The following is a 22,703-nucleotide window of genomic DNA, read 5'->3' on the forward strand; positions in this document are numbered from 1 at the left end:
TGTGCGGGACGAGTCTTCCCAATTCTTTCTCGCGATCCTTTTTCTCGACTCAACCCGCTTCTTTCCTACCACAGAGTTCGGCCTCTCTGGGTAGCGAGTACGATCTCTCGGATACGTCCGTGTGTAGTTACAATCTCCGGAAATCCAGCGATCGGTTGTCGGAGCCTCCGGCAGTTGAGGTACCTTTTCCGCGCGCTCCGCCGTGTGTCTATCCGGGAGTCCTTGTCCCGTCCCCACCGTTTTCCCTCACAGAACAATTATCCTGTCCTTTCAGGTGTTCCTTTCCAGCTGCTCGCGATGCGAGGCTTGCAGCTCGCTGGTGTACGACGAAGAGGTGATGGCTGGGTGGAGTTCGGACGACTCCAACCTGAACACCACTTGCCCCTTCTGCGGACGTCTCTTCGTGCCCTTCCTCAGCATCGAGATCCAAGATTTCCAAACGGTTTCTCTCAGGTCCGAGTGCCGATTATGCTTAACTGTCCCTGCCTCCAGCATGTTTATCTTATTCCTGACTATTTCTCCTACTGTCCGAGCACCAAGGGACCATCCTTAACCTCATCATTGTCAGGGTTCCAAATAGCATCCAAAAGTAAATCAGGAGTCCTAGACAGTATTGCTTAAAGTTCCAATTGATTAAGAGAGCCATGTTGGCACATCTGGGAAAACCCGAATCTGAAAGCTTCCCAGTTGAAAGTTCGAGATCTTGCCCCCACACCCACAAGTCCATCCCATGGTCCAATCTCCCACTGTCACGTTGGCAGTTTCCACCCATCCAGTTCCGGTCAGGTACAGAGGTTCAGAGACAAAGGATGACCTTGGGTTTCTAGAAAGAATTTTGTTTTGGCTACCTATCGTCTAACGCCGTACAATCCCCCCCTCCCATTTTCCCACCATAGAAAAGGCATAGTAGAATAATAGAAAGCGTGGCAAGCCAAAGATCCAAAAGAAAAGATGGCTGCCGGCCTGACAATCATCTCTCTTAGAGTTGTGATGGGTTGTTAGGTTTTGTGTATGTGTGTGTGTATGTGTGTCTAACATACAAGTGTGGGTGTGAAGTATCATTTGAGCCCAGAAAATGGTTTTAATGCATTAACCAAGTTAACTGGGTCCTGAGAAGGAAGACCTGTGCATGGGGAATGGGTTTTAACCCTCCCTGCAACTTGGCTCACTCGCGTGAGCCCCCTGCTCTCGGTTCAAAGCTGTCCGTTCTCTTTTAGCAATGCTGATGTTTCTGACACGAGTTCGGTGTCCTCGGATTGGCCCCGGGACAGCGAAGCCCCCGTGCCAGGTGGCCAGGGCCCGGTGCTCAGTGATCGGTCCCAATGCCTCCTGCTGGACGAGGCGGAGACGGATCCGCGGCGGAAACCCAAGAACGGATCGCTATGCAACGGCTTCAGTGAATCAGCGGTACGGACTCCTTCCGTCCTTCCGCGCTCGGAGAGTTGGGATAGGCAAAGGCCAGTGGTGTTTTCCGTTTCAGAGACTCGTTTCTGAAGGAAGGGTAGCAAATTTGTTGTAAAACAGCACGGTTCTCTAACACGTAGGTGCCTGTCCTAGCCTTCCTTTGGCGCATTAAGTTTCTAGTCCTCGTAGAGGTTTTTTTTGTCTTTCTCAGAGTTGGTTGCATAAATTCAAATCTAGAAATCACGCGCAGATAACTGATTCAGCTGGATTCGTTAACTTCTTTACAGGCAAACATAAACAATTAGTTTCATATCAGTAGACAAGGCCAGACCGACTGCTAGTTTACTTCTCAGAGCAGCAGAACTGCTTCCTTCTTAAGTTTCTGTTTCGATCCTCTGCACAGGTTCAGATATGTTTAAGCTCCCATGGATTGACTTTGTTGCTATGCCTATTCATTGGCTGGCCTTGTTCCCATGTCCCTCCCAGTCATGAATATTTCAACAGTCTTCCCCAGTGCATGCAGCGAGATTGTAGCCCGGGTGGGTTGTTTTTGAGCCTCAGGAGGAGGTTCGAAGAAAAGCGGAGGGTGCGGAATAGAAGAGAAATAGAAACTCGTTTAACTCCTTCGGCGACGGTTCGAACTTACGACGGCGCTGAATGAACGGTAGCTGCAGCCAGACTTTGTACTTAACAGCCATTGCGGCATCTTACCGTCTTTGCAGCCTTCCCTGCCAGCTTCCCACAAGCCAGATCAATGGGGAAGACTGTAGGAAGTCGAAGGTTGCAGTCACAGGAGGTCCTCGCGGAAATGACCTTCCGCAGTCCTTGTTTAAAGACAACCGGGACTTCCTGAACTGCCATTGCTCAACCGCATGGTCCGTGTCTTATTGATCTGAGGCCACGAGGCTTAACAACGGGAGTCTCTGGCCCCACAAGTAGCGTCGTTAAATGAGGATGATGAAGAAGAATTAGAATTAGAATGCAACGTTAACTGGATCCTTCTTCCCGGAGTCTGGAGACTACAGCTCCCATGTTCCTGGGGATGGGCTGGGGCTGATGGGGAATTAGAACCCGTCTCTTTTTTTTCTCCCAGCTGCCCCAGGGTCCCGCCGCCCGGGTGGAACAGCTGGCTTTCGCCTACCTCAGCCCCCTGGTCCTGCGTAAAGAGTTGGAGACCCTCCTGGAGAACGAGGGAGCCGTCTTCCTATCTCAGCCCGAGTTGGTGGACAATCATCCGATCATCTACTGGAACCTGGTCTGGTATTTCCAGCGGTTGGGCCTCTGCAGCGGCTTGCCCCAGCTGCTCCTGGCTTCCAAGCACGTCCAGGCGCCCTCCCAGGTAACACGACTCTCCTCCCGCACGAGGGAGGGCGAGGTTGAGAAGGCGCCTCAAGGACATCCCAGAAGAAAACAGAAATTGGGATGTAGGTCCATCTCGGGGGGGGGGGGATTTTTGAGTATGGCCTTTTTTCGTGGGAGGCGGGGGGATGGACTGGATGACCTCGAGGGGTCCCTTCCCGCACACCTCCCCTCAAAACAAGGAACAGAATCACGCTGCAGGCTGGGAGGGATTCTGGGAATTCACGTCTACCTGCCTTAAAAAGTTTTCCCAAGGTTGAGAAACTCAACTGTTCCGCTTTCCTTTCCTTTTTTCCCAAGGCGCCGACTCCGGAGGGCCCTTTCGTCAACGTACGCTTACTCTGGGACGTGCTGAGTTCCGATCCCGACACCTTCCCCCCTCTCTACATTCTCTGGAGGCTGCATGGTACGGGCGAGAACAGCCAGAGTCTCCTTTAAACCCTTTTGGCACACGGTCCTTTTGGATAGTGATGGATTTATTGGACTTCTGGCCAACGTCTGTGGACCCTCCCGGGATGCCAAACATCCCTCGGTGGTCGCTAAAAACGGCATGAAAGATTTGCGGAGATCTTGATGGGTTTGGCTGGCTGTAATAGACAGAGATGGGCATCGGTGCCATCTGGTCCTCGAACAGAGGGGGCCTTTCGGATTCTTACGCCAGTCTTCTTCCTTTCCCAGGCCAGATTCCCACGCGGCTGCAAAATTGGCGCAAGCATAACCACCCGTTCTCTCTGTCCTTCCTGGACGCGGTCATTAATTATCTCGGCCTGGGGGAGGTCCACAAAGCCATCGTCCTCTTCGTCGAAAAGGTGGCGGGCTATGCCAACTCCGGGCTGTTGCAGAGGTGGGCTTTCTTCTCCTTTCCCTCGTGGCCCAAGCCCCTCCCTCAAAAACAGCCGAGGGGGGGGGGGGAGGCATCAAATTTAACAAATTTGTTTATTTACATTTATTTACACGTCGTATCTTTCCATCCATCCATCTATCTCTCTCAAAGAGTGGCAGTACAGTATCTATCTATATATATAAATGGCTCTGTGTATGCGTGCGTGTGCCCCAGCATAACTCTGGAACGCCTGGAGCGTTCAAACTTGATACACAGATGACTTACTCTCTGGAAACAAATACTGTAGGGGTAAGACACCCCTAGCATCCCTCGGGGAGAGGGTGGGTGTTCTGTTAAGATGCAGCCTGTTGTGCCTTTAAACAGCTTCTACCGTACTGCCGTAAAATGGCTTCTACTGTACAGAGCAGAGGAGTTGCTTCACAGTCCTCCGCAAGAGGAGGGCTCCCTCTGGTAAGGTGGGAAAATCTCAACCTTAGAAATTGCGGCGGGATTCACGGAAGGAGGGTTAGGATAAATAAATACCCCGGGTTATCGGCTAATAATAAATAAAGCAATGCATTAAAAATAACGGTAAAATTAAGTTAGGGGGGTGAAACGTTTCAAAATGGCTCCGTCTTTTTCTTTCAGGAGCGTGTATCGTGAATTTCTCTTCCTGAAAATAGCCGCGTTGGGCAGGGAGCACGTGGACATTGGTAAGGAGTTGGCGGAACGGGGTTGAAGGGGGTGTGGGGCAGACACGATCCCTATACGTTGGAGGCCTGGGAAGAGTAGGATGGCCTCACTGTCGCATTTTGCGGATCTGTCCCTTTGGGGCTTTTTGGTCGGGCTTTCTCCTTGAGGACTAGCACCTTGGCTGGGCCCAGTGTGATTCATAAAGCAGGGGGGAAGGATTTTCTACCTTGAGGACTAGTTCCTTGGCTGTGCCTGGTGTGCTTTATAAAAGAGTGGAGGGGGGGGAATGCTATCAAGATTTCCCACCCTAAGAACTAGAACCTTGCCCACGCCCAGTGTGTATTATAAAAGGGGGGGGGGAGATGCAAGCAGGCTCTCCCACTATGAGGACTAGTATCTTACCCCATGAACAGTTTGTATTATCAAAGGGGGGGGGGGTAATGCCATTAGGATCTCTCACCATGAGGACTGGCACCTTTCCCCTGCCCAGTGTGCTTAATAAAAGGTGGGGGGAGGACATTACGATCTCCCACCATGAGGACTAGCACCTTGCCGTGCCCATTCTGTATCATAAAGGGGGGAAACGCCACTAGGATCTCCAACTATGAGGACTAGCAACCTGCCTAAATCCCTCCGGGATGCTTAATAAAAAGGAGGGGGGGGAAACCCTTTTTGCAACCATTTTACGACCTTCCTGGCCACCGTTGCTAAGTGAATCGTCGCCGTTTTTAAGATAGCCACACGGTTGTTAAGCGAAGCTCCCCCATTGCTGGCCAGGAGGGTGACGTAAACCCCCGGGGACCGTCACAAATACGAGCCAAGCGTGTGGGGAAAAAATGGCCGTTGTTAACCTGGAACGGTCGCATGAACGAAACGCTTCTCTCTCTCCCCCCCCGCAGCCGAATTTGACAAGAAGTACAAGTCGGCCTTTTCGAAGCTGGCCAGCAACATGGGGAAGGAGCCTCTCCGAAAACAGAGGGCGCAGCCCCTCACCACCAAGGCCATCGATTGCCGGAAGAGTTTCGGTGCCAACCTGGAATGCTAGCGGGAGGGGGGGAGCCCAGCTGCCCCCCTCCCCACCAACCCACTCATCTCTCTCTCTGCTGCTGCTGCTGCCTGGGTCAAAAAGAAAAAACTAGCCAAGGATGAAACTGGAGCTGATAACCAAATTTGGGGAGGGGGCACAGACAAGGTCTTTAGGCTGTTTCCAGCACCCCTGGGCCCTTTGGGGTGGGGGGGTGCAGGCGGGGAGGGGTCCCAGGACGGAGACCCCATCCTTTCGACACTGGGAGCTGCGTTGCTGTCCTCCTCCGAAGGAATTGAGAGGAAGGGGGGGGGATTCCCGGTCCAGGTCTGCACTTTGCACATGCCTAGGGGGCTCAAGACTCCCCCCCCACTCATAGACACACCCCAAATCTCTCCCTCCCTCCCCCTCCTCAAATCTGGGTCACCGCCCCCCCACCGTAAATGTCTATTTTTGTGCACCGTGTCCGTTGCAGTGGGGGGAGTGGGGGGGGGTGCAGTTATACCCCGCCCACTCCTAAAGGACAACGCCCCCTCGGGTTGCCCCGCCCACCCCTTTCTCTTCCACCCCCTCCCAATTCATTAGGGAGGGGGGTTAATTGGGGAGGAGGGGGGGTGTCTCGCTTTGTGTTTTTTAAGTATTATTTTTACCGTCAGTGTTACAAGGGGGAAGAAAGAAACAGAAAACCAGAAGCTATTTTGTAAATTTATTTATTACAGAGCCCCTCCCTCTTTTTTTCCCCCTGTCCTCTTCCCCCCCCCCTTCCTTTGTGGCACGTGCTTTAACTGTAAGGACGCCCCCGTCGTGGAAAATGGGGGCCGCAACCGTCTTTCTGTTCATAAAAAAGAGCCCCGGGACTCCCCCAGGGGTGAGGGGTTCCTCTCTCCCCCCCCCCAACCTCAGGGCTCAGTCTGAGCAATATGGTCCCCACCCCCAGCCCCGTTGTTGCCGTGTTTCTGTTAACTGTTTTGAGTTGAGTTCCCCCCCCCTCCCCGCTCTCATCCTGTAAATAAAAAAAAGACGTCTGTATTTTCCTTCCTGCGTCTTGTCTCCTGTTTCATGATGGAAAGAGGGTTTCTGAGAATGTGCGGAGGGCCTTCCCTATCTGGGCGGGGGGGGGGAGGTGGTCAGTTCCCAGCTTTTATTATCATCCTCTTAACGACCTCATAATCCCTTGCGGGATGGCGTCTCGGCAACCGAATGGAGCTAGAAGAGTGTTTTTTCCTGGCCGGATGCTGTTCCCTGTCGCCAGAACGGAGTTTTGCTCGGCAGATATATTTTCAGTTGTGTCCAGAGAGAGAAATATTTGCCTCTATCTAGGATCAAACCTCCTGATTGTGAGGAGAGAACTCCGTCTCTAGGCCACCACTCAGTTCCCAGCTTTACGCTGGAGCATAAAGTAGATTGACACCCGATTTGGGCGCTAAGAGGACAATGCTGGAAGAATCTGAGAGGGCCTCAGAGGGCATCTAGTCCCAACCTTTGCGGCTTGGTTCAAGAGGGGAATCGGGCTTTTGACGTCCAAAGGTTTTCCACAGCATTTCTGTCACTAAGCAAGGCAGTTTTTAAGTGAGCTGCACTCCAATCTGCATCCTCTTTCTCCCCCCCCCCCGAGGTCGTTAAGCAAATCAGTTCAGACGTTAAACGAATCTCTGGGATTGTGGGAAGCCAGCCGAGGTCACCGACAGCAACCCAAGGATGCTGTCATGAATGCATGCCATTTTCCAAGTGCCCAATTTTTTATCCCGTCGTAAGTGTGGGGACTGGCCACAAGTCGCTTATTTCAGTACCATTGCAAATTGCAGCTTCTTGGGCAATTTTGCCACGCCAACCACGTTTTATGCAAGCCAACATAGTTCCTACCCAGTGGGAGGTTTGCAGCTTTGCCCAAACCCAGCCAAATGGTGGTTTTACTCATTTAACCATGATTGAACAAACCATGGTTTGTTCATGAGATGATCTTAGATGCAAGCCACGTTTGGCTCTTGCTTTAAAGCAAGCCCATGGTCAGTTTGTTGCCAACCTGAGATATGCAAAAGCAGCTTGGGACTTGTGCAAGCCAGGAGGCAACACAGCCACGATGTATTGGGGGGGGCTCAATTATTGCACATTTTAATTAAAAAAAGGATAATTTCCCCCCCCCCCATTGAAAGCAAAGGAAGGCAAGCCTACGGTGGCCGCCGAGGGCCGCAATTTAAAAAAAAAACGCCCCGGGCGCTCCAGACGCCTCTGCCCCCTCCCGCCGACACATCTTCCATGAGGCCGAGTACCCGGATGTGGCGGCTTAATCTTAAAAAAAAAAGAGGGGGGGGGAGAGGGAAGAAGGTCCGGCGCCGCTGGTTGGCCTCGCCCGGACGCCAGTCACCCGCTGGCTGGAGCCAATGGCAGCCCTCCCCCGGCCCCCCGCGCGCCTGCCTCGCCGCCCCATTGGCCGCTCGGCACGCCGCTCCGTCGCGGCGCCCAACGGCCGTCGTCGCTGGCGTCGCGGGAGGCGGGCCGCGGCCGGCGGGCCCCGCCGCCCAATCAAACGCATTGTTTGTGGTGGGTGCCGGCTCCGGCGGCGGCGGCGGAGGTGTCGGTGTCGCTGCTGGTGGCGCCGCGTCTGCTGTCCGCCGCCCGGCCTCCGTCCCCCCTGAGCCCTCCCGCCGCCGCCGCCGCCTCCTCTGCCGCCACCCTCGCCCTCCCGCTCGGCCTGAGGGAGCCGCCGACGCCGCCAGGTGAGAGGAACCCGGAGGGGGCGGGGCCGGAGCTTGATTGACAGCTGGGCGGCCTATGGGGATCCCCGCTGGCCCTGGAGAGGGGGGGGCGTCTCCAGACCTTGTCAATCAAAACTTGGGGGGGGCTAAATTAAGGGGTGCATTCCCATCCTGCCCCCCCTCCAGGAAGACCCCTCTGCTTTTGGGGGGGCATGTTGGGGTCCCCTTGTGGGGGTGGGAGCTGAGAAGCAGCCCTTCCCCATAGAGACTCCCATGGGGTTTTCCTATGGACGTTCCCCATTCTTCCCCCCCCCTCGTTGGTCTGAGCCCCCTCCCCACTTTTAGGAAAGGCCCCTTTGGCTTTTGGGGCGGGGAGGGGGATGAGTGGGGGTCTCCACCCCCCCTTGTTGATCTAAGCCCCTCCCCACTTTTAGGAAGGGCCCTTTTGGCTTTTGGGGTAGGGGAATGAATGGGGGGGTGTCTTTCCTCCCCCTTGTTTTTGCTGGGGGAGGGTCTGATGTGGGGGGGCTGTTGAATTGAGTGGGTGGGGGGTTTCAGGAGGAAAAAGGAGGGCAGCCTCTGGATTTAGGGTTGGGGGCGTCTGTGGGTCAGGCAGACGGTTTAGCAAAGGCCCCTTTGGCTTTGGGGGCAGGAGGGGGATGAGTGGGCGTCCTCCCCCCCCCCTTTGCTTTTGCTGGGGGGGGGTCTTTGTTGCCAGATCGGGGGGGGGGGAGCCTTGGGGGCTGTTGATCTTGGATTGAGTGGGTGGGGGGTTTCAGGAGGAAAAAGGGTGGGCAGCTTCTGGATTTGAGGGCGGGGGTGTCTGTGGGTGAGGCATATGGGTCTGGGGTCGTTTTTCTATTATTACTATTTTAAGGGAAGAGATGCCTCCATTCATTCATTCCTGGCTTCCTTCCTTCCTGCCCTTTTCTGCCTTCCTTGCAAAGTCTTTGCATTGGGTGGGTGGGCACATGGGGGACGCAGGGCCAATGCAATCTGGGTTGTCAGTGGGGGGGGGCGTCTTTGTTGAGATACCCCTTGTCTGGAGTTTGGGGGTGCCCGTGAAGCCTCATTGGGGGGCAGGCAGGGACTAAGAGACGGAAGCTTTTGGATCTCTTCAATCCAAAGCTTTACTGTGGGGGTGGCATCCTTGGCAGGGCCTCGAAACGATTGGGCATGGTCCTTTTAGGCAGGGGGATTTAGGGGAGGGGGTGTCTCAGCCTTTGCCCCCCCTGTAAAAGACTTAAAAGACTTAATCGATGCCCTTCCAATCACTGGTTCTATTAGCAAGCAAATATTGGGGGGGGTCATTCCCCATTTGGGGAGGTCATCAAAAGGCTTGATTTATTTGTTTCTTGTTGTTCTTTAGAAAATAGGAGGGGGCTGTGGTTTTTGGGGGTCCCCCCCTCCCCAGGTGAGAAGCTCAGTTTTTTGGAAAGAAGTCCTGAGTGCCAAGGGGTCCAAAATCAATTCTGTGGAGCTGAGGGGGCCATGGATTGTATGGAGGACCTTTTTGGGGGGGGGTCTCTCAGATCAAAATGATGGGGGGGGGGGGGAAGACCTGTCTGAGATGGAGAAGAGAACCAGGCCTCGTAGAGCAGACTGGACCAAAGAGAACAGCCATGCCAGATGTCAGAAAAGAATATGGGGGTTCAGGGAGGTCCTCCTCAAAACTGAAGAGCCTAGAGAGGAGCGGGAAGGGGGAGAGAAACCCGGCTGTCTCCAAGTTGCCCATCATTTCAGCATGAAGTGTTGCCTTATCCCTACCCCTTCTTATTTGGGGGTGTCAGACGTCAGAAGAAATATGGGGGTTCAGGGAGGGCTCCCCCAGAAGTGAAGAGCCTAGAGAGGAGCATGGGGGAGAAACCCCACTGTCTCAAGGATGCCCATCGCCTCAGCATGAAATGTTGCCTTTATCCCTAACCCCCTCTTATTTGGGGGTGACAGAGACCCCTAAAGTGGGGAAGAAAGGGGTGTCTGACTCCCTTCCCCTCGACGTTCAGAGAACCATGGGGCACCTCTGCCCCAGAGAATTTTCCCCCACCGCCCAGCTTGAGACCCACCAAAAACTATTATTTTGAGTTTTCAGAGAGTCTCTCGGTTTCCTAAATCCTTTCCGACGATCAAAATCCACTCTTGTTGATATCGGCATCTCCTCGTCGGGGGCAGGGGAAGAGAGATGGGGTGGGGGTGTTAAGTCTTGGCACCCAGCCACCCCTGGCGCCTCTTTTATGCCCAGCCCGGCCGCGATGTCTCAACCCACTCGTCCCCACCCCCCACCCCCGCCCCAAGAAGCCGCCTCTCGTGGGTGGCAAGACGATAAAGCTGTTTGCTGTCCTTCGGATTGGGAAAAAGAAAAGGAAAAAATGGAGGAAAGAGGGGGGGGAGTGTGTGTGTGTGTTTCCTCACCCCAGGCCCACCTGCCCCCCCCCCCCAGGAATCCCCCCCTCCTTCCGGGGGTTCCCGAAATCTCACCGCTGTCTTGGAAAAAGCAGAGGCGGCTTAAAGGGGTCTCCTTGTTTCTCTCTCTCTCCCCCCCCCCTTCTCTTCTTCCGGAGAGGACATTTTATTCGGGGAAAAGCGTGCGGCTGGCTTTCTTGCTCCCCGAAGTCGAAGGGTTAATATTTCCCTAATATGACCGGAGATGGTGGAATTGGCAGGCGGGAAGTGGAGGGGGGGGTGAGATTGGGGATTGCCCCCACCTGCTTGGCAGCCCTTCTCCATCCTTCCCCCTTGGGGGGACGGCAGGCAGAGGGTTCACCAAGCACCCCCTCCCATGAGCTAAAAGGCACCCCCCCCCCTAAATTACAAGCAAAGCCTTAATGGAGACCCCCCCCCCTGTTCCTTTAGCATCTCCAGCCGCCGGAAGGACTCAAGAACCTTATTTTCTTATGGGTCCTGGCATCATTTGCTCAACGGGCCAAAATATTGGGAAGGGGGGGGGGAATCTATCTCTCTCCCTACCCCACTTCCCCCCCCCCCCAGGGATCCCCATTAACCATAGAATTCCATTTAGGACCCTCCAGTGGGTAGAGAGAGGAAAAAGCCTGAGATTGGCATTATCATTCATCATCATCATTATTATTATTATTATTATCATCATTATCATTATTACTGGAATGTCTGGACCCCGCCCTAGCCCGTGGGCCAAACGTGGTACAGAGGTTTGTGTGTGTGTGTGTTTGCACACACAGCAAATTGCAGGCTAGGCACCCCCAGAGATGAGTGCTAAGCTAGGCGCTCCTTGGCCTCCAGCTGTTTCCAGAGGTTCCATGCAAATATCACGGGGCTGGCTTGTAGAAATGAGGAAAGAAAACTATTATTTTGATTCATTTTCCATTTATTTCCCCCCCCAACCCCCTGACTATTGTGGAGCCTAGAAGCTGAACCGAGGCCATCTTCTGTTTTGCTAAATTTACTCGTTCGGGCGCTTCTTGGCTTAACGACTGCAAAAATTCCCGTGGACTTAGGTGTGAGACACGCATACGACCTTCCTTGCCCGCAGTCGTTAAGCGTTCCCAGTACAGTCGTAAAAAAAGAGGGCCACCCACGTGACTGGCCAATTGTGAGTTGTCACATTTCCTCCTTTCTATCTAATTGGCATCTTTCTTGCCAATTTTGGGGTGTGTGTGGTGGGGGTGAAGGTTGACCCCCCAAATTAGCAGTCGGTCAGCACTGGATCTCCCCCGTCTCGCCTGCTCTGGGGCTGGGAAGCGTCATAAAACAAGGAGGGTTTTGAAAGCGGTTTTTTAAACTCCACTCAACTATTACCAAAGTTTCACGGTTAAAACACTTTGCAGATATAAGGAACTGTCTCCGTGCCAACTTAGGCCAGAGTAAGATACTGAAGCTTTCGGGGTTCGGCAGCCCCCTGGAATTAAATTGCAATTAAATTCGGCCCTCCTTTCACAGAAATACGTAGCCTATACTGTGGTCCTCGACTTACAACCACCCTGGAGCCCAAAAGTTACGTTGCTAAGCGAGACATTTTGTCAAGGGAGTCTGTTTTTACCACCTTCCTCGCCACGCTTGTTAAGGGAATCACATCTGCTTAACATCGTTAAAGCTAGGAACACGGTTGTTAAGCGGATCCGGCTTGTCTTTGCTTGTCCGAAAGACCCCGGTGAGGGTGTGGGGTGGGGGTGTAACCTTCAACGGTCGCTAAACGAACTGTCGTAAGTTGAGCACTAGCTGTAATCTTCCGTCGCTCTTTTACCTGCTGTAGAGCGATTTGTTGCAAGTTTTCTGATTCTTGTCTTTATTGCTTGTGATAGATAGATAGACAGACAGACAGATAGACAGACAGCTACAGAGATAGATAGACAGATAGATACAGACAGACAGATAAATAGACAGACGATAGATAGATAGATAGATAGATAGATAGATAGATAGACAGATGATAGATAGATAGATAGATAGACAGACGATAGATAGATAGATAGATAGATAGATAGATAGATAGATAGATAGACCGACAGACGATAGATAGATAGATAGATAGATAGACCGACATAGATAGATAGATAGATAGATAGATAGATAGATAGATAGATAGACAGACAGACGATAGATAGATAGATAGATAGATAGACAGACGATAGATAGATAGATAGATAGATAGATAGACCGACAGACGATAGATAGATAGATAGATAGATAGATAGATAGATAGATAGATAGATAGATAGACAGACGATGATAGATAGATAGATAGATAGATAGATAGATAGATAGATAGATAGATAGATAGATAGACAGACGATAGATAGATAGATAGATATGATATAGATATATATTGTACAAAATAAATACAACAAATTGGTTATATATCTGGATTTATTGTGCCTTACCACAAATGAGATTAGACTAGCATTATCCTAAAGGAGCAAGCAATTCCCCCCCCCCACTCTTTAGCAAGGGGGCAGGGGCTTCCGTGCACCCCAAGGCATCCCTGGAGATCGGGCCACGGACAGGCTGACCCCCCATCGTCTGCCGAGCTTCCTGTCCGCTTCCCATCCAACAAGCCAGAAGGAACTAGTGGTTCCAGATGTTCCCAGCCAGGCATGAGGGAGGGAGAGCCACTTAGACACATCTGGAAGCGGAGAGATTTCCCCCCCCTCCTCCTCCCCTCACCAACACGCAGGAGAGAATTTCACTTTTGATTTTGGCAAGCAGGAGACCCCACCCCCAGACAAATGGTTGCCCCATCTCTTCTTCAACACCTCCAGTGATGGAGAAGGAAGGAAGGAAGGAAGGAAGGAAGGAAGGAAGGAAGGAAGGAAGGAAGGAAGGAAGGAAGGAAGGAAGGAAGGAAGGAAGGAAGGAGCAAAATAACAGAGTCGGAAGGGACCTTGGAGGTCTTCTAGTCCAGCCCAGCAGGAAACCTTGGACCAATTTAGACAAAGGGGTTGTCCCGTCTCTTCTTCAACACCTCCAGTGATGGAGAAGGAAGGAAGGAAGGAAGGAAGGAAGGAAGGAAGGAAGGAAGGAAGGAAGGAAGGAAGGAAGGAGCAAAATAACAGAGTCGGAAGGGACCTTGGAGGTCTTCTAGCCCAGCCCAGCAGGAAACCTTGGACCAATTTAGACAAAGGGGTTGTCCCGTCTCTTCTTCAACACCTCCAGTGATGGAGCTTACACAACCTCTGGAGGACAACCATTCCACTTGATAAGTTGATCTTGGAGGGGCTACACAATAGCACACTTGGAAGGGACCTTGAAGGTCCTCTAGCCCAGCCCCCTGCTCAAGCAGGAAGCCCCATGCCACTCCAGACAAACGGCTCTCCAGGCTCTTCTTAAAAACCTCCAGCGGTAGTGCACCCACAACTTCTAGTAGCAGTCAGTTCCACTGGTTCATTGTCCTCGGCTGTTAGGAAGTTTCTCCTTAGTTCTAGCCTGCTGAGTAGCTTCCACCTGTTTCCCCTTATCCTGCTTTGGAGTATAGCTTGACACACACACACACCCCTCTTCTTTGGGGGCAGCCCCCTCAAATATTGGAAATCTGCTAGTCCTTCTTTTCACTAGCCTAGACACCCCCAATTCCTGCAATTCCTTTTCTTCCAGCTAAACCTGGAACAGGGTTTTGGGGTTTTTTGCTGGATCTTTTATATATATATATATATATATACACACACACACACACACACACACACATCCTTCGCCCCGAAAAGTCTTGCCAGAACTAAACCCTACTTTTTAGAGAGCGCCCCCCCCCCTGCTCTTAACTGTTGTTAGATACCAGGCAAAACAAGGCGCACCGCACTCAGAGATTCAGTGGTGGGCAAGGGGCAAACCAGTGGTGCCAAGCCCGGTTTACTGAACCGAGGCCACCTTTTTTAACAGCCCGTTGCCTCCGGTTTCGTGCGGGTGGTTTGAGCCCAAATTCATATGACCCGCAAAAGGAAATAGGTGGAAAAGTGAAAATTGGAAAAGGGAACTCCATGGGGCAATCCCAGACCTTTTAAGTCGGGGCGGGAGAGGGCATTTTACATACATCTCCAGGCCTTTCCAAAACCTTAAATCTTTTATTATTTCTCGCCTACCTGTCGTTTGAGGTGGTATGGAGACGCTGGTAGTTCCTTCGGTGGCGTAAAGATGGCATTCGGGTGCCCCCTTTGCTAAATAAATGCGAAATATTCGAAAGCAACCGGATTCTGCCTGGGTTGCGGGAATGGGACAAGGATATTTTTTTTTTATCTTTCGTCTTCTGGTTTTCCCTTGCTTTGGGGGGAATAAAACCCCCACCTGCCATTTGGTAAAACTGGTATCAATGGGTAAAATAATAAGAATATGAAACTCACAGCCTTAGAAACATAGGTGTATAGATAACAGGGATAATTAGGAGTGTGCAAAAGTTGAATAACAAACGGTTATGTTAGTCCTGTCCAAAAGGATTGTTAAGTATTTTTAAAGGTGTTTGCATTTTAAAGTTTATTTTTTAAAATGCTCAATAAAGGTTTAAAGATTGAAAACCGTTAACAGTACATGGGAGTTTCCCTCTTTTTGCTAAGAGAGACAAAATCCATGTGGTAGCGTGCATATTTCATTCTTGTCCCACTAAGTAGAACCACTTGGGTGATTCTTGTTTTTACTGGATTGGGGAGAACAAATTAATTTAAGCCTGTTTTGGAGATTCTCCTTTCTCAGAACTTCTGGGGGTAAAAAACCCCACGAAGAATCTTTTAAAGTTAAGTGGGATTTGCGCTCCTTACGAATATGACACCGGATGGGCCGGTGATGGCTTCAGTTGATTTCAGAATTCGGGCTGTCTGGCGTTAGGATTTCGCTTCGCCGGCACCTCCGGTTTCATTGGCAGCTCCACAGTCCCCTTGGCACAGTTGTTGCTGCGGTATCCCGAGCTTTTGCATGGAAACTGGCTGTGCCGTGTTCAGATGACCCGCTGCTTGCGCCGTGTTTAAACCTGGTTTGTTTTGCTCTTTAAAAGTTGTGCAGAATCGTTGCTTTGGCTCTCCTGCGAAGCCCAGCTGGTACAGTATAAGTTGTCCCCGAGAGATTCCTAAAGAAAGTAAGAATGACAGAATCACGAAGTGGGAAGGGACCCTGGAGGTCATCTAGTCCAACCCCCTGCTCAGGCCGGAAACCACTTCAGACAAAGGGCTGTCCTGTCACTTCTTTAAAAAAAAACTACAATTTGTGGAGGCAGCTTTTCTTCCACTGGGTTCATTGTCCTCACCGTCAGGAAGTTTTTCCCTTAATTCCTTAATTCTCTCCTTGATTAGTTTCCATCCATTGCTCCTTGTCCCTCTTCTTTGGGGCAGCCCCTCAGATATTGGAAGATTGCTCTCGGAGCTGGAAGGGACCTTGGAGGTCTTCTAGTCCATCCCTCTGCTCAGGCAGGAAGCCCTATACCATTCCAGACCCAATCTCTTCTGAAGCAACCACAACTTCTGGTGGCAAGCTGTTCCACTGGTTAATTGTCCTCAATTGCCAGGAAGTTTCTCTTTAATTCTAGATTGCTTCTCTCCTCAATAAGTTTCCTGCCCTCTGGTGCTTTGGAGAATAGCTTGAAACCCCCCCCCCTCTTTGGGGCAGCCCCCAATTATTAGAACACGGCTATCATGTCACCCCCCTGGTCCTTCTTTAAAGTAACAAAACTATAGGTGATTTCCCATTTATTAATACAGCAGCAGTAATAGTATTATTTACCAGCTAGAATCGTCGTGAGCTCCAGATGTGGATTTGCATAATTGTGAGTGCAGAATTTGGACGACTCGGTCCCTGTTTTGGTATCAGAGAGAGGAAAATACAGTTGCTGCAGCCGTAATTATTAAATTACTTTTCTCACTTCCCATTCCAGGCCAGATGAAGCCTAACAGGCTCTACACCAACAGGGGCCTCCTAGCCCACAATATTTATTTACCCGTATATTGAATTTATAGGCCGCCCCATCTCGCTCATCGCTCGCGCTCGATCCAAGCCACAGCACAAAAAACGTTAAATAAGAATAAAACGACAAAACGTTGAAAGTTAAGCAGGAAATTCACCGGTTTGGGGCAGTTAACGGTTATTTGCAGATTATTTCCACCCTTTGGAATTCGAGCAGCTAAAGTTAAATCGATTAAAAACAAACTTGTGATCAGCTAAAAAAGAAAAAAAAACTACCCCTAATTAAAGCCAACCACAGGGCGTGTGTGTTTTCGTCCCGTTTTAGTTACTTTCATCTCGACAGAAAGTCGAAACATCGCTTTGCTTTTCCTTCCACTTCCTAAATCGTTTAAAAAAGCAGAAACATTATTTCTTATCTGTGTTAAAGTAGGTTTTTTTTTTTAACCTATTGCAAATAGAGATGCTGCTTTCTCTGCTGATCTTTTTTTATTATTTATTTAACCTTGAAATGGATGAATTCCACTCCCCAAATTAGCAAATTTTCTCTCCTGCTAAAATGTAGAAGCTTCTGTTGGTTTGTGATTTCTCGAATTGGATCCAGCAGGCTTCTGCACCACGTTCCTCCAAGCCTTTCTGTCCTCTCCCATCCTCTGGAGTCCATTGAAGCTCACGCCGGCTGCTTCGGTGACTCCATCCAGCCCCCTCCTTCTCTGCCGTCCCCTCCTCCTCCTCCTCCTCCTCCTCCTCCTCCTCCTCCTCCTCCTCCTCCTCCTCCTTCTTCTTCTTCACTCCTTCATTCCCAGCATGAGGCTCTTCTCCAGGGAGTCCTTCCTCCTTCTCATTAGATGGCCAAAGCCTTTGAGTTTCCTCTTCAGGATCTGGCCTTCTAAAGAGCATCCAGGGTGGATCTCCTCTAGGGACTGACCGGTTGGATGGCCTTGCAGTCCAAGGGACTCAGGAGATAGATAGATAGATAGATAGATAGATAGATAGATAGATAGATAGATAGATAGATAGATAGATAGATAGATAGATAGATAGATAGATAGATAGATGATAGATAGATAGATAATTATATAGGTAGGTAGATAGGTAAGTTGATAGATAGGTAGGCAGTCAGTCAGACAGATAGATAGATAGAAGTCCCCTTCTTCTTCTTCTGCCCTCCATCGTTCCCAGCATGAGGCTCTTCTCCAGGGAGTCCTTCTTCCTTCTCATTAGGTGGCCAAAGCCTTTGAGTTTCCTCTTCAGGATCTGGCCTTCTAAAGAGCATCCAGGGTGGATCTCCTCTAGGACTGACCGGTTGGATGGCCTTGCAGTCCAAGGGACTCAGGAGATAGATAGATAGATAGATAGATAGATAGATAGATAGATAGATAGATAGATAGATAGATAGATAGATAGATAGATAGATAGATAGATAGATAGATAGATAGATAGACAGACAGACAATTATATAGGTAGGTAGATAGGTAAGTTGATAGATAGGTAGGCAGTCAGTCAGACAGATAGATAGATAGAAGTCCCCTTCTTCTTCTTCTGCCCTCCATCGTTCCCAGCATGAGGCTCTTCTCCAGGGAGTCCTTCTTCCTTCTCATCAGGTGGCCAAAGTCTTTGAGTTTCCTCTTCAGGATCTGGCCTTCTAAAGAGCATCCAGGGTGGATCTCCTCTAGGACTGACCGGTTGGATGGCCTTGCAGTCCAAGGGACTCAATGCAGGAGTCTTCTCCAGCACAGAGTTCAAAGGCCTCCATTCTTTGGCCCTCAGCCTTCCTTATGGTCCAACCTTCACAGCCATCTATTGGAACTGGGGAAACCATCGCCTTGACTAGATGCACTTTTGATTGGCAGGGTGATGTCTCTGCTTTTTAGTATGGAGAGAAAAGGTAAAGATTCACCTCGCACATGCGTGCTAGTCGTTCCCGACTCTAGGGGGCGGTGCTCATCTCCGTTTCAAAGCCGAAGAGCCAGCGCTGTCCGAAGACGTCTCCGTGGTCATGTGGCCGCCATGACTCAACGCCAAAGGCAACGCTGTTCCCTTCCCACCAAAGATGGTTCTGATTTTTCTACTCGCATTTTTTACCTGCTTTCGAACTGCTAGGTTGGCAGAAGCTGGGACAAGTCACGGGAGCTCCCTCCGTTAGGCGGCGCTCGGGATTCGAACCAGGAGGCGGGGAAAAAAGGGGGGAAGGCTATAGGAAGCGTTCAGTGTCTTCTCTGTTTTCTGCCTGACTTGGTTTTCCCCGTCGGGGAAGTTTAGCTCCGCCATTCTTCCCTGTTTGGCTAGCTTTCTTCTTGCAGGGAGCTATGAAGAGGGTGAGCCGGCCATTTCCCACACCGCCGTCATCCCAGGGACTCTTAATACTCCTTTATCAGTTCTCTTCCTGGAAATGGAGCAAAGTGGTTATTCCAAAAAGTTTCGGGAGTTGCTTGCAAACCGAGCTTATCATAACTTTTATCTTATCTTAAAATTTAGGTGCCCCCCCCCTTTTTTTGTTTGTTTGAAGGAGCTGCTCTGTCTGGGGTTTATTAACCGAATAACAGAGTTGGATGGGACCTTGGAGGTCATCCAGCCAACCCCCTTAGAGCAATTCAGACAAAGGGCTGTCCAGTCTCTTAAAAACTTCCAGAGTTGGAGCATTCACAACTTCTGGAGGGAAGCTATTCCGCTGATTAATTATTCTCACCGTTAGGAACTTTCTCCCTAATTTCAGGTGGCTTCTCTCTTTGTTTAGTTTCCATCCATTCCTTGTCCTGCCTTCAGGTGCTTTGGAGAATAAGGGGGGAACCCCCCCTCTCTTCTTGGGGGGGAACCCCCCCTCTCTCTTCTTGGGGGCAACCCCTGGGGTTCTCCGGGTTCTCCAGCTCCAAATTGAGCTTCCCTTCCCAGAGGTCCCCCTCCTCATTCCAAAGCTTTCATCCATTCATTCATTCATTCCACCAGGGCAGAGTGAATCTCTGGGGCCGCCTTGGTCCTGCCAACCCTCTGTTACTCCTGATTGGGCTGGATCTCCAAGGATCCCTGAGCCAATTTATGATTGGAGCCAGGACTTTCCAACCAGCTGCGAAGTTTAGTTCCCTCCCCTCGCCAACTTTTCAGGCCCACCGACCTGAATTCCGGGGCGTCAAACTCCTCAAAGTTGCCACGTTCGAGAAACTCAAAGCTCTGGATGGCAGTGGCTGGAGCCAGGCGGCATCTGGGTGGCACACCCGTCCAGATGTTCAGGCTGGGGCGTATGTCGGCTGTCCCATGCCCCAGCTGCCTTTCTCCAGCAATCCCTGGAGACGTTTTTTTTTTTGTGTGTGTGTTGACGCTGATGGTTGCTACCATGGGTGGGAAGTGTGGCACCTCAAGCACATCTGGAATGGAGGGAGAGAAATCCCATCCCCCAGCCGGGCCTGCTCTAAGCTCGGCCTCCTTTTGTCACAACTTTTTAAATTTTATTTTATTTTTAAAATGGAATTGCCCGCATTTGGGTAAAAATTCAGCCATTGGCACCGTCGCCTCGCCAGTGGCTAAGCTGGGCAGAAATTCTTTACGTGGTCCTATCCTTTGGAGGGGGTGCTCCTTCAATCCCTCTTCCTCCCATTTCCCCTCCTCTTCCTTCCCCTTTTCCTTCCCTCCTTTTTTCCCTTCCTCCTCTTCCCTTTTCTTTTCCCTCTTTTTCCTTCCCCTTCTCCCTTCCTCCTCTTCCTCCCATTTTCTTTTCCCTCCTTTTCCTTCCTCTTTTCCCTTCCCTCCTTTTTTCCCTTCCTCCTCTTCCTCTCCTTTTCCCTTCCCTCTCTTCCCCTTTTCCCTTCCCTCCTCTTTTCCCTTCCTCCTCTTCCTCCCCTTTTCTTTTCCCTCCTCTTCTTCCCCTTTTCCCTTCCCTCCTCTTTTCCCTTCCTCCTCTTCCTCCCCTTTTCTTTTCCCTCCTCTTCTTCCCCTTTTCCCTTCCCTCCTTTTTTCCCTTCCTCCTCTTCCTCTCCTTTTCCCTTCCCTCCTCTTCCTTCCCCTTTTCCCTTCCCTCCTTTTTTCCCTTCCTCCTCTTCCTCCCCTTTTCTTTTCCCTCCTCTTCTTCCCCTTTTCCCTTCCCTCCCTTTTTTCCCTTCCTCCTCTTCCTCCCCTTTTCTTTTCCTCCTCTTCCTTCCCCTTTTCCCTTCCCTCCTTTTTTGCCTTCCTCCTCTTCCTCCCCTTTCCCCTTCCCTCCTCTTCCTTCCCCTTTTCCCTTCTCTCCTCTTTTCCCTTCCCCCTCTTCCTCCCCTTTTCTTTTCCCTCCTCTTCCTTCCCCTTTTCCCTTCCCTCCTTTTTTCCTTTCCTTCTCTCCCTTCCCCTTTTCCCTCCTTTTCCTCCTATTTTCCCTTCCCTCCTTTTTCCTCTTCCTTCTCTTCCTCCCCTTTTCCCTTCCCTCCTCTTCCTTCCCCTTTTCCCTTCCCTCCTTTTTCCTCTTCCCTCCTCTTCCTCCCCTTCTCCTAAGACCCTGGCAGGAAAAGTTCACACTCATGAATGGGAGGCCAAATTTGGCGGGGTGCCAGCATCTCCTTTCCACTTGGGGAGGGGGGGGAGGGCAAGCTGAGCCAGCGTACCCCCCCTCCCCCATGCCGGTGCCAGGCGAGGATCAGGGGTGGGCGCCAAAACCGGGCCCCGCTCTGATGCCACCGACCAACTTCTTCCTTCCTTCCTTCCTTTATTATTATTATATATTTTTCCCCCCCGAAAGCAATAATTCTGTGTCCTGAGGTTAAAAACCGGCTACAACTGGTTTTGCTTTATTTATTTATTTATTTTTGCCCCCCCCCCCCTCTTCCTCTCCCCTGCCTCCGCTAGGCATCACGGGTAAAAGCAAACCCTTCCTCTCTCTCTCTCTCTCTCTCTTTCTCTCTCTCTCTCTCTCTCACTCTCTCACTCACTCACTCTCTCACCCACCTCCCTCCTCCCCCCCCTTTCTTTTGTTTAATATAACGGCACTACAGATGATTGGCAGCGACGTGCCCGTTCGGCGGCGGCTGGGCTCGGGCTGGTCCCTGGAGGGGGATGGCACGCCGCGGCCACCCCTGTTGCACCGAGGGGGCTTCTGGTGGTGAGAAGGCCCCCCCTCCTGACTCAGCCCCCCCCCCCCCGCTCTGCCCTCTTGGCGTGCGCCGTTTCCCCCTCCATCTGTGTGCCTGGCCCCCCCTCTAGACACGAGAAGAGGGTGGTAGAATAACGCTACCTGTAAGTACCCATTGGGGGAGCCTTTTTACTCCCCATCTTTATCCCTTCCTTTCTTCCTTCCCTCCTTTCTTTCTTTCTTTCTTTTTGGGGAAGCCCAAACCGAAGCAGTGCACCCCCTCAAAAAGGGAGGAGGGAGAAACCAGCTGAGACTTCCCCCCACCCCCAATTCTTCTCCATCTTCCTTCTCTCTTAACAGTCAATTCTTTATTTCTCACCACCACCACCCCGCTCCTCGCCACCTTCGTCGTATATTTGCGCATCCCTTTGATCCCCGGTCCTGGAGGGTGGGGGGGGGGGCGTCCCACTCCCCACCAACACCCCCAAGATCAGAAAGGGGGGGTTTAAAGAAGTACCCCGCTCCCCCCCCCCCGTGCGGTCAAGTGTCTTCTATTGTCTGGCGTGCTGATAGTTGGATTGAATGCCCCCCAGCCTTCTCCTATTCCCTCCCTTGCGCCCCCCCTCTCTTCCTCTTCCTCCTCCTCCTCCTCTTTCCCCCTCCCCTTCCTCTCTTCATGTCAGCTCTGTGAATGGAAGGCAGAAGGCTGACGCTTCTCTTAAGGGGGGGGGAGGCTGGCCCGCTGCCAGGAGCCGGGAATCTGGCCGTGTGTGAAGCTGCGCGCAGGGGCAAACACACACAAAAGCAGTGTGTGTGTGTGTGTGTGTGTGTGCCTGCGTGCGCAGAGAGAGAGAGAGAGGAGGGTAGGAAAAGCCTTCGCTTGCGGGCCGAGGAAGTCAAATCGCAGCCCTCTTATATAAGGCGGGCTGCGTCATGGAGGGGAAGGAAAGAGGGGGGAGGGCTGGAAACCCACCTACCCCTCCGTCCACCCATCCCTCCATCCATCCCTCCATCCGCGAGGCTTTGCATTTCCATCTGGAAAGGGGGCAGCTGGTCCCAAGCCAGGATTTTTTTTCTCTTCCCCCCCCCTCCCCACTCACTTTTCACAGGGGGGGGTGTCGAGCCCACCCCCACCCCTCACGTAACCCCCCCACCCCTTCCCAACTTCTCCCCTCTTCCCACTTGGCTCCGAAAATCGAAAAGATCCACCGTTGGATAGCCAAAAAAATAATAATATCCCTGCTCGTTTTTTTTCCTGGGTTTTCCTTCCCCCCCCCCCCTCCTGATTTTGGATTTGAGTAGAAGGGAGTTTTCCAACGTATAACGCTG

The 22,703-nt window shown here is 51.4% G+C and overlaps 3 protein-coding genes across 3 annotated transcripts in view; all 3 read left to right on the forward strand.

The window, feature by feature from the left end:
• The window catches only part of DENND4B (DENN domain containing 4B), a 30,550-nt gene extending 24,213 nt beyond the window's left edge, over nt 1-6,337 (forward strand). Inside the window, exons 21-28 of the mRNA XM_087705049.1 lie at nt 75-179; nt 275-453; nt 1,218-1,407; nt 2,498-2,743; nt 3,064-3,169; nt 3,442-3,607; nt 4,235-4,299; nt 5,179-6,337. Of these exons, the coding sequence (XP_087561175.1) occupies nt 75-179; nt 275-453; nt 1,218-1,407; nt 2,498-2,743; nt 3,064-3,169; nt 3,442-3,607; nt 4,235-4,299; nt 5,179-5,324 (1,203 nt within the window). The 3' untranslated portion in view covers nt 5,325-6,337. The remainder of the gene's footprint in view (nt 1-74; nt 180-274; nt 454-1,217; nt 1,408-2,497; nt 2,744-3,063; nt 3,170-3,441; nt 3,608-4,234; nt 4,300-5,178) is intronic.
• A 1,556-nt stretch (nt 6,338-7,893) lies between these two features.
• The window catches only part of LOC148048657 (transcriptional repressor p66-beta), a 57,585-nt gene continuing 42,775 nt past the window's right edge, over nt 7,894-22,703 (forward strand). Inside the window, exon 1 of the mRNA XM_087705052.1 lies at nt 7,894-8,020. The gene's annotated coding sequence lies outside the window, so the exon portion shown is untranslated. The remainder of the gene's footprint in view (nt 8,021-22,703) is intronic.
• LOC148048658 (transcriptional repressor p66-beta-like) overlaps nt 7,907-22,703 on the forward strand; it is a 30,801-nt gene continuing 16,004 nt past the window's right edge. The window contains 1 exon segment of the mRNA XM_087705054.1: nt 7,907-8,020. The gene's annotated coding sequence lies outside the window, so the exon portion shown is untranslated.

The sequence above is a fragment of the Thamnophis sirtalis genome, unplaced genomic scaffold (assembly GCF_051295495.1).
Source record: "Thamnophis sirtalis isolate CommonGarterSnake01/CBP01778 unplaced genomic scaffold, rThaSir2_p1.2 scaffold_2, whole genome shotgun sequence".
Classification (NCBI taxonomy): Eukaryota; Metazoa; Chordata; class Lepidosauria; order Squamata; family Natricidae; genus Thamnophis; species Thamnophis sirtalis.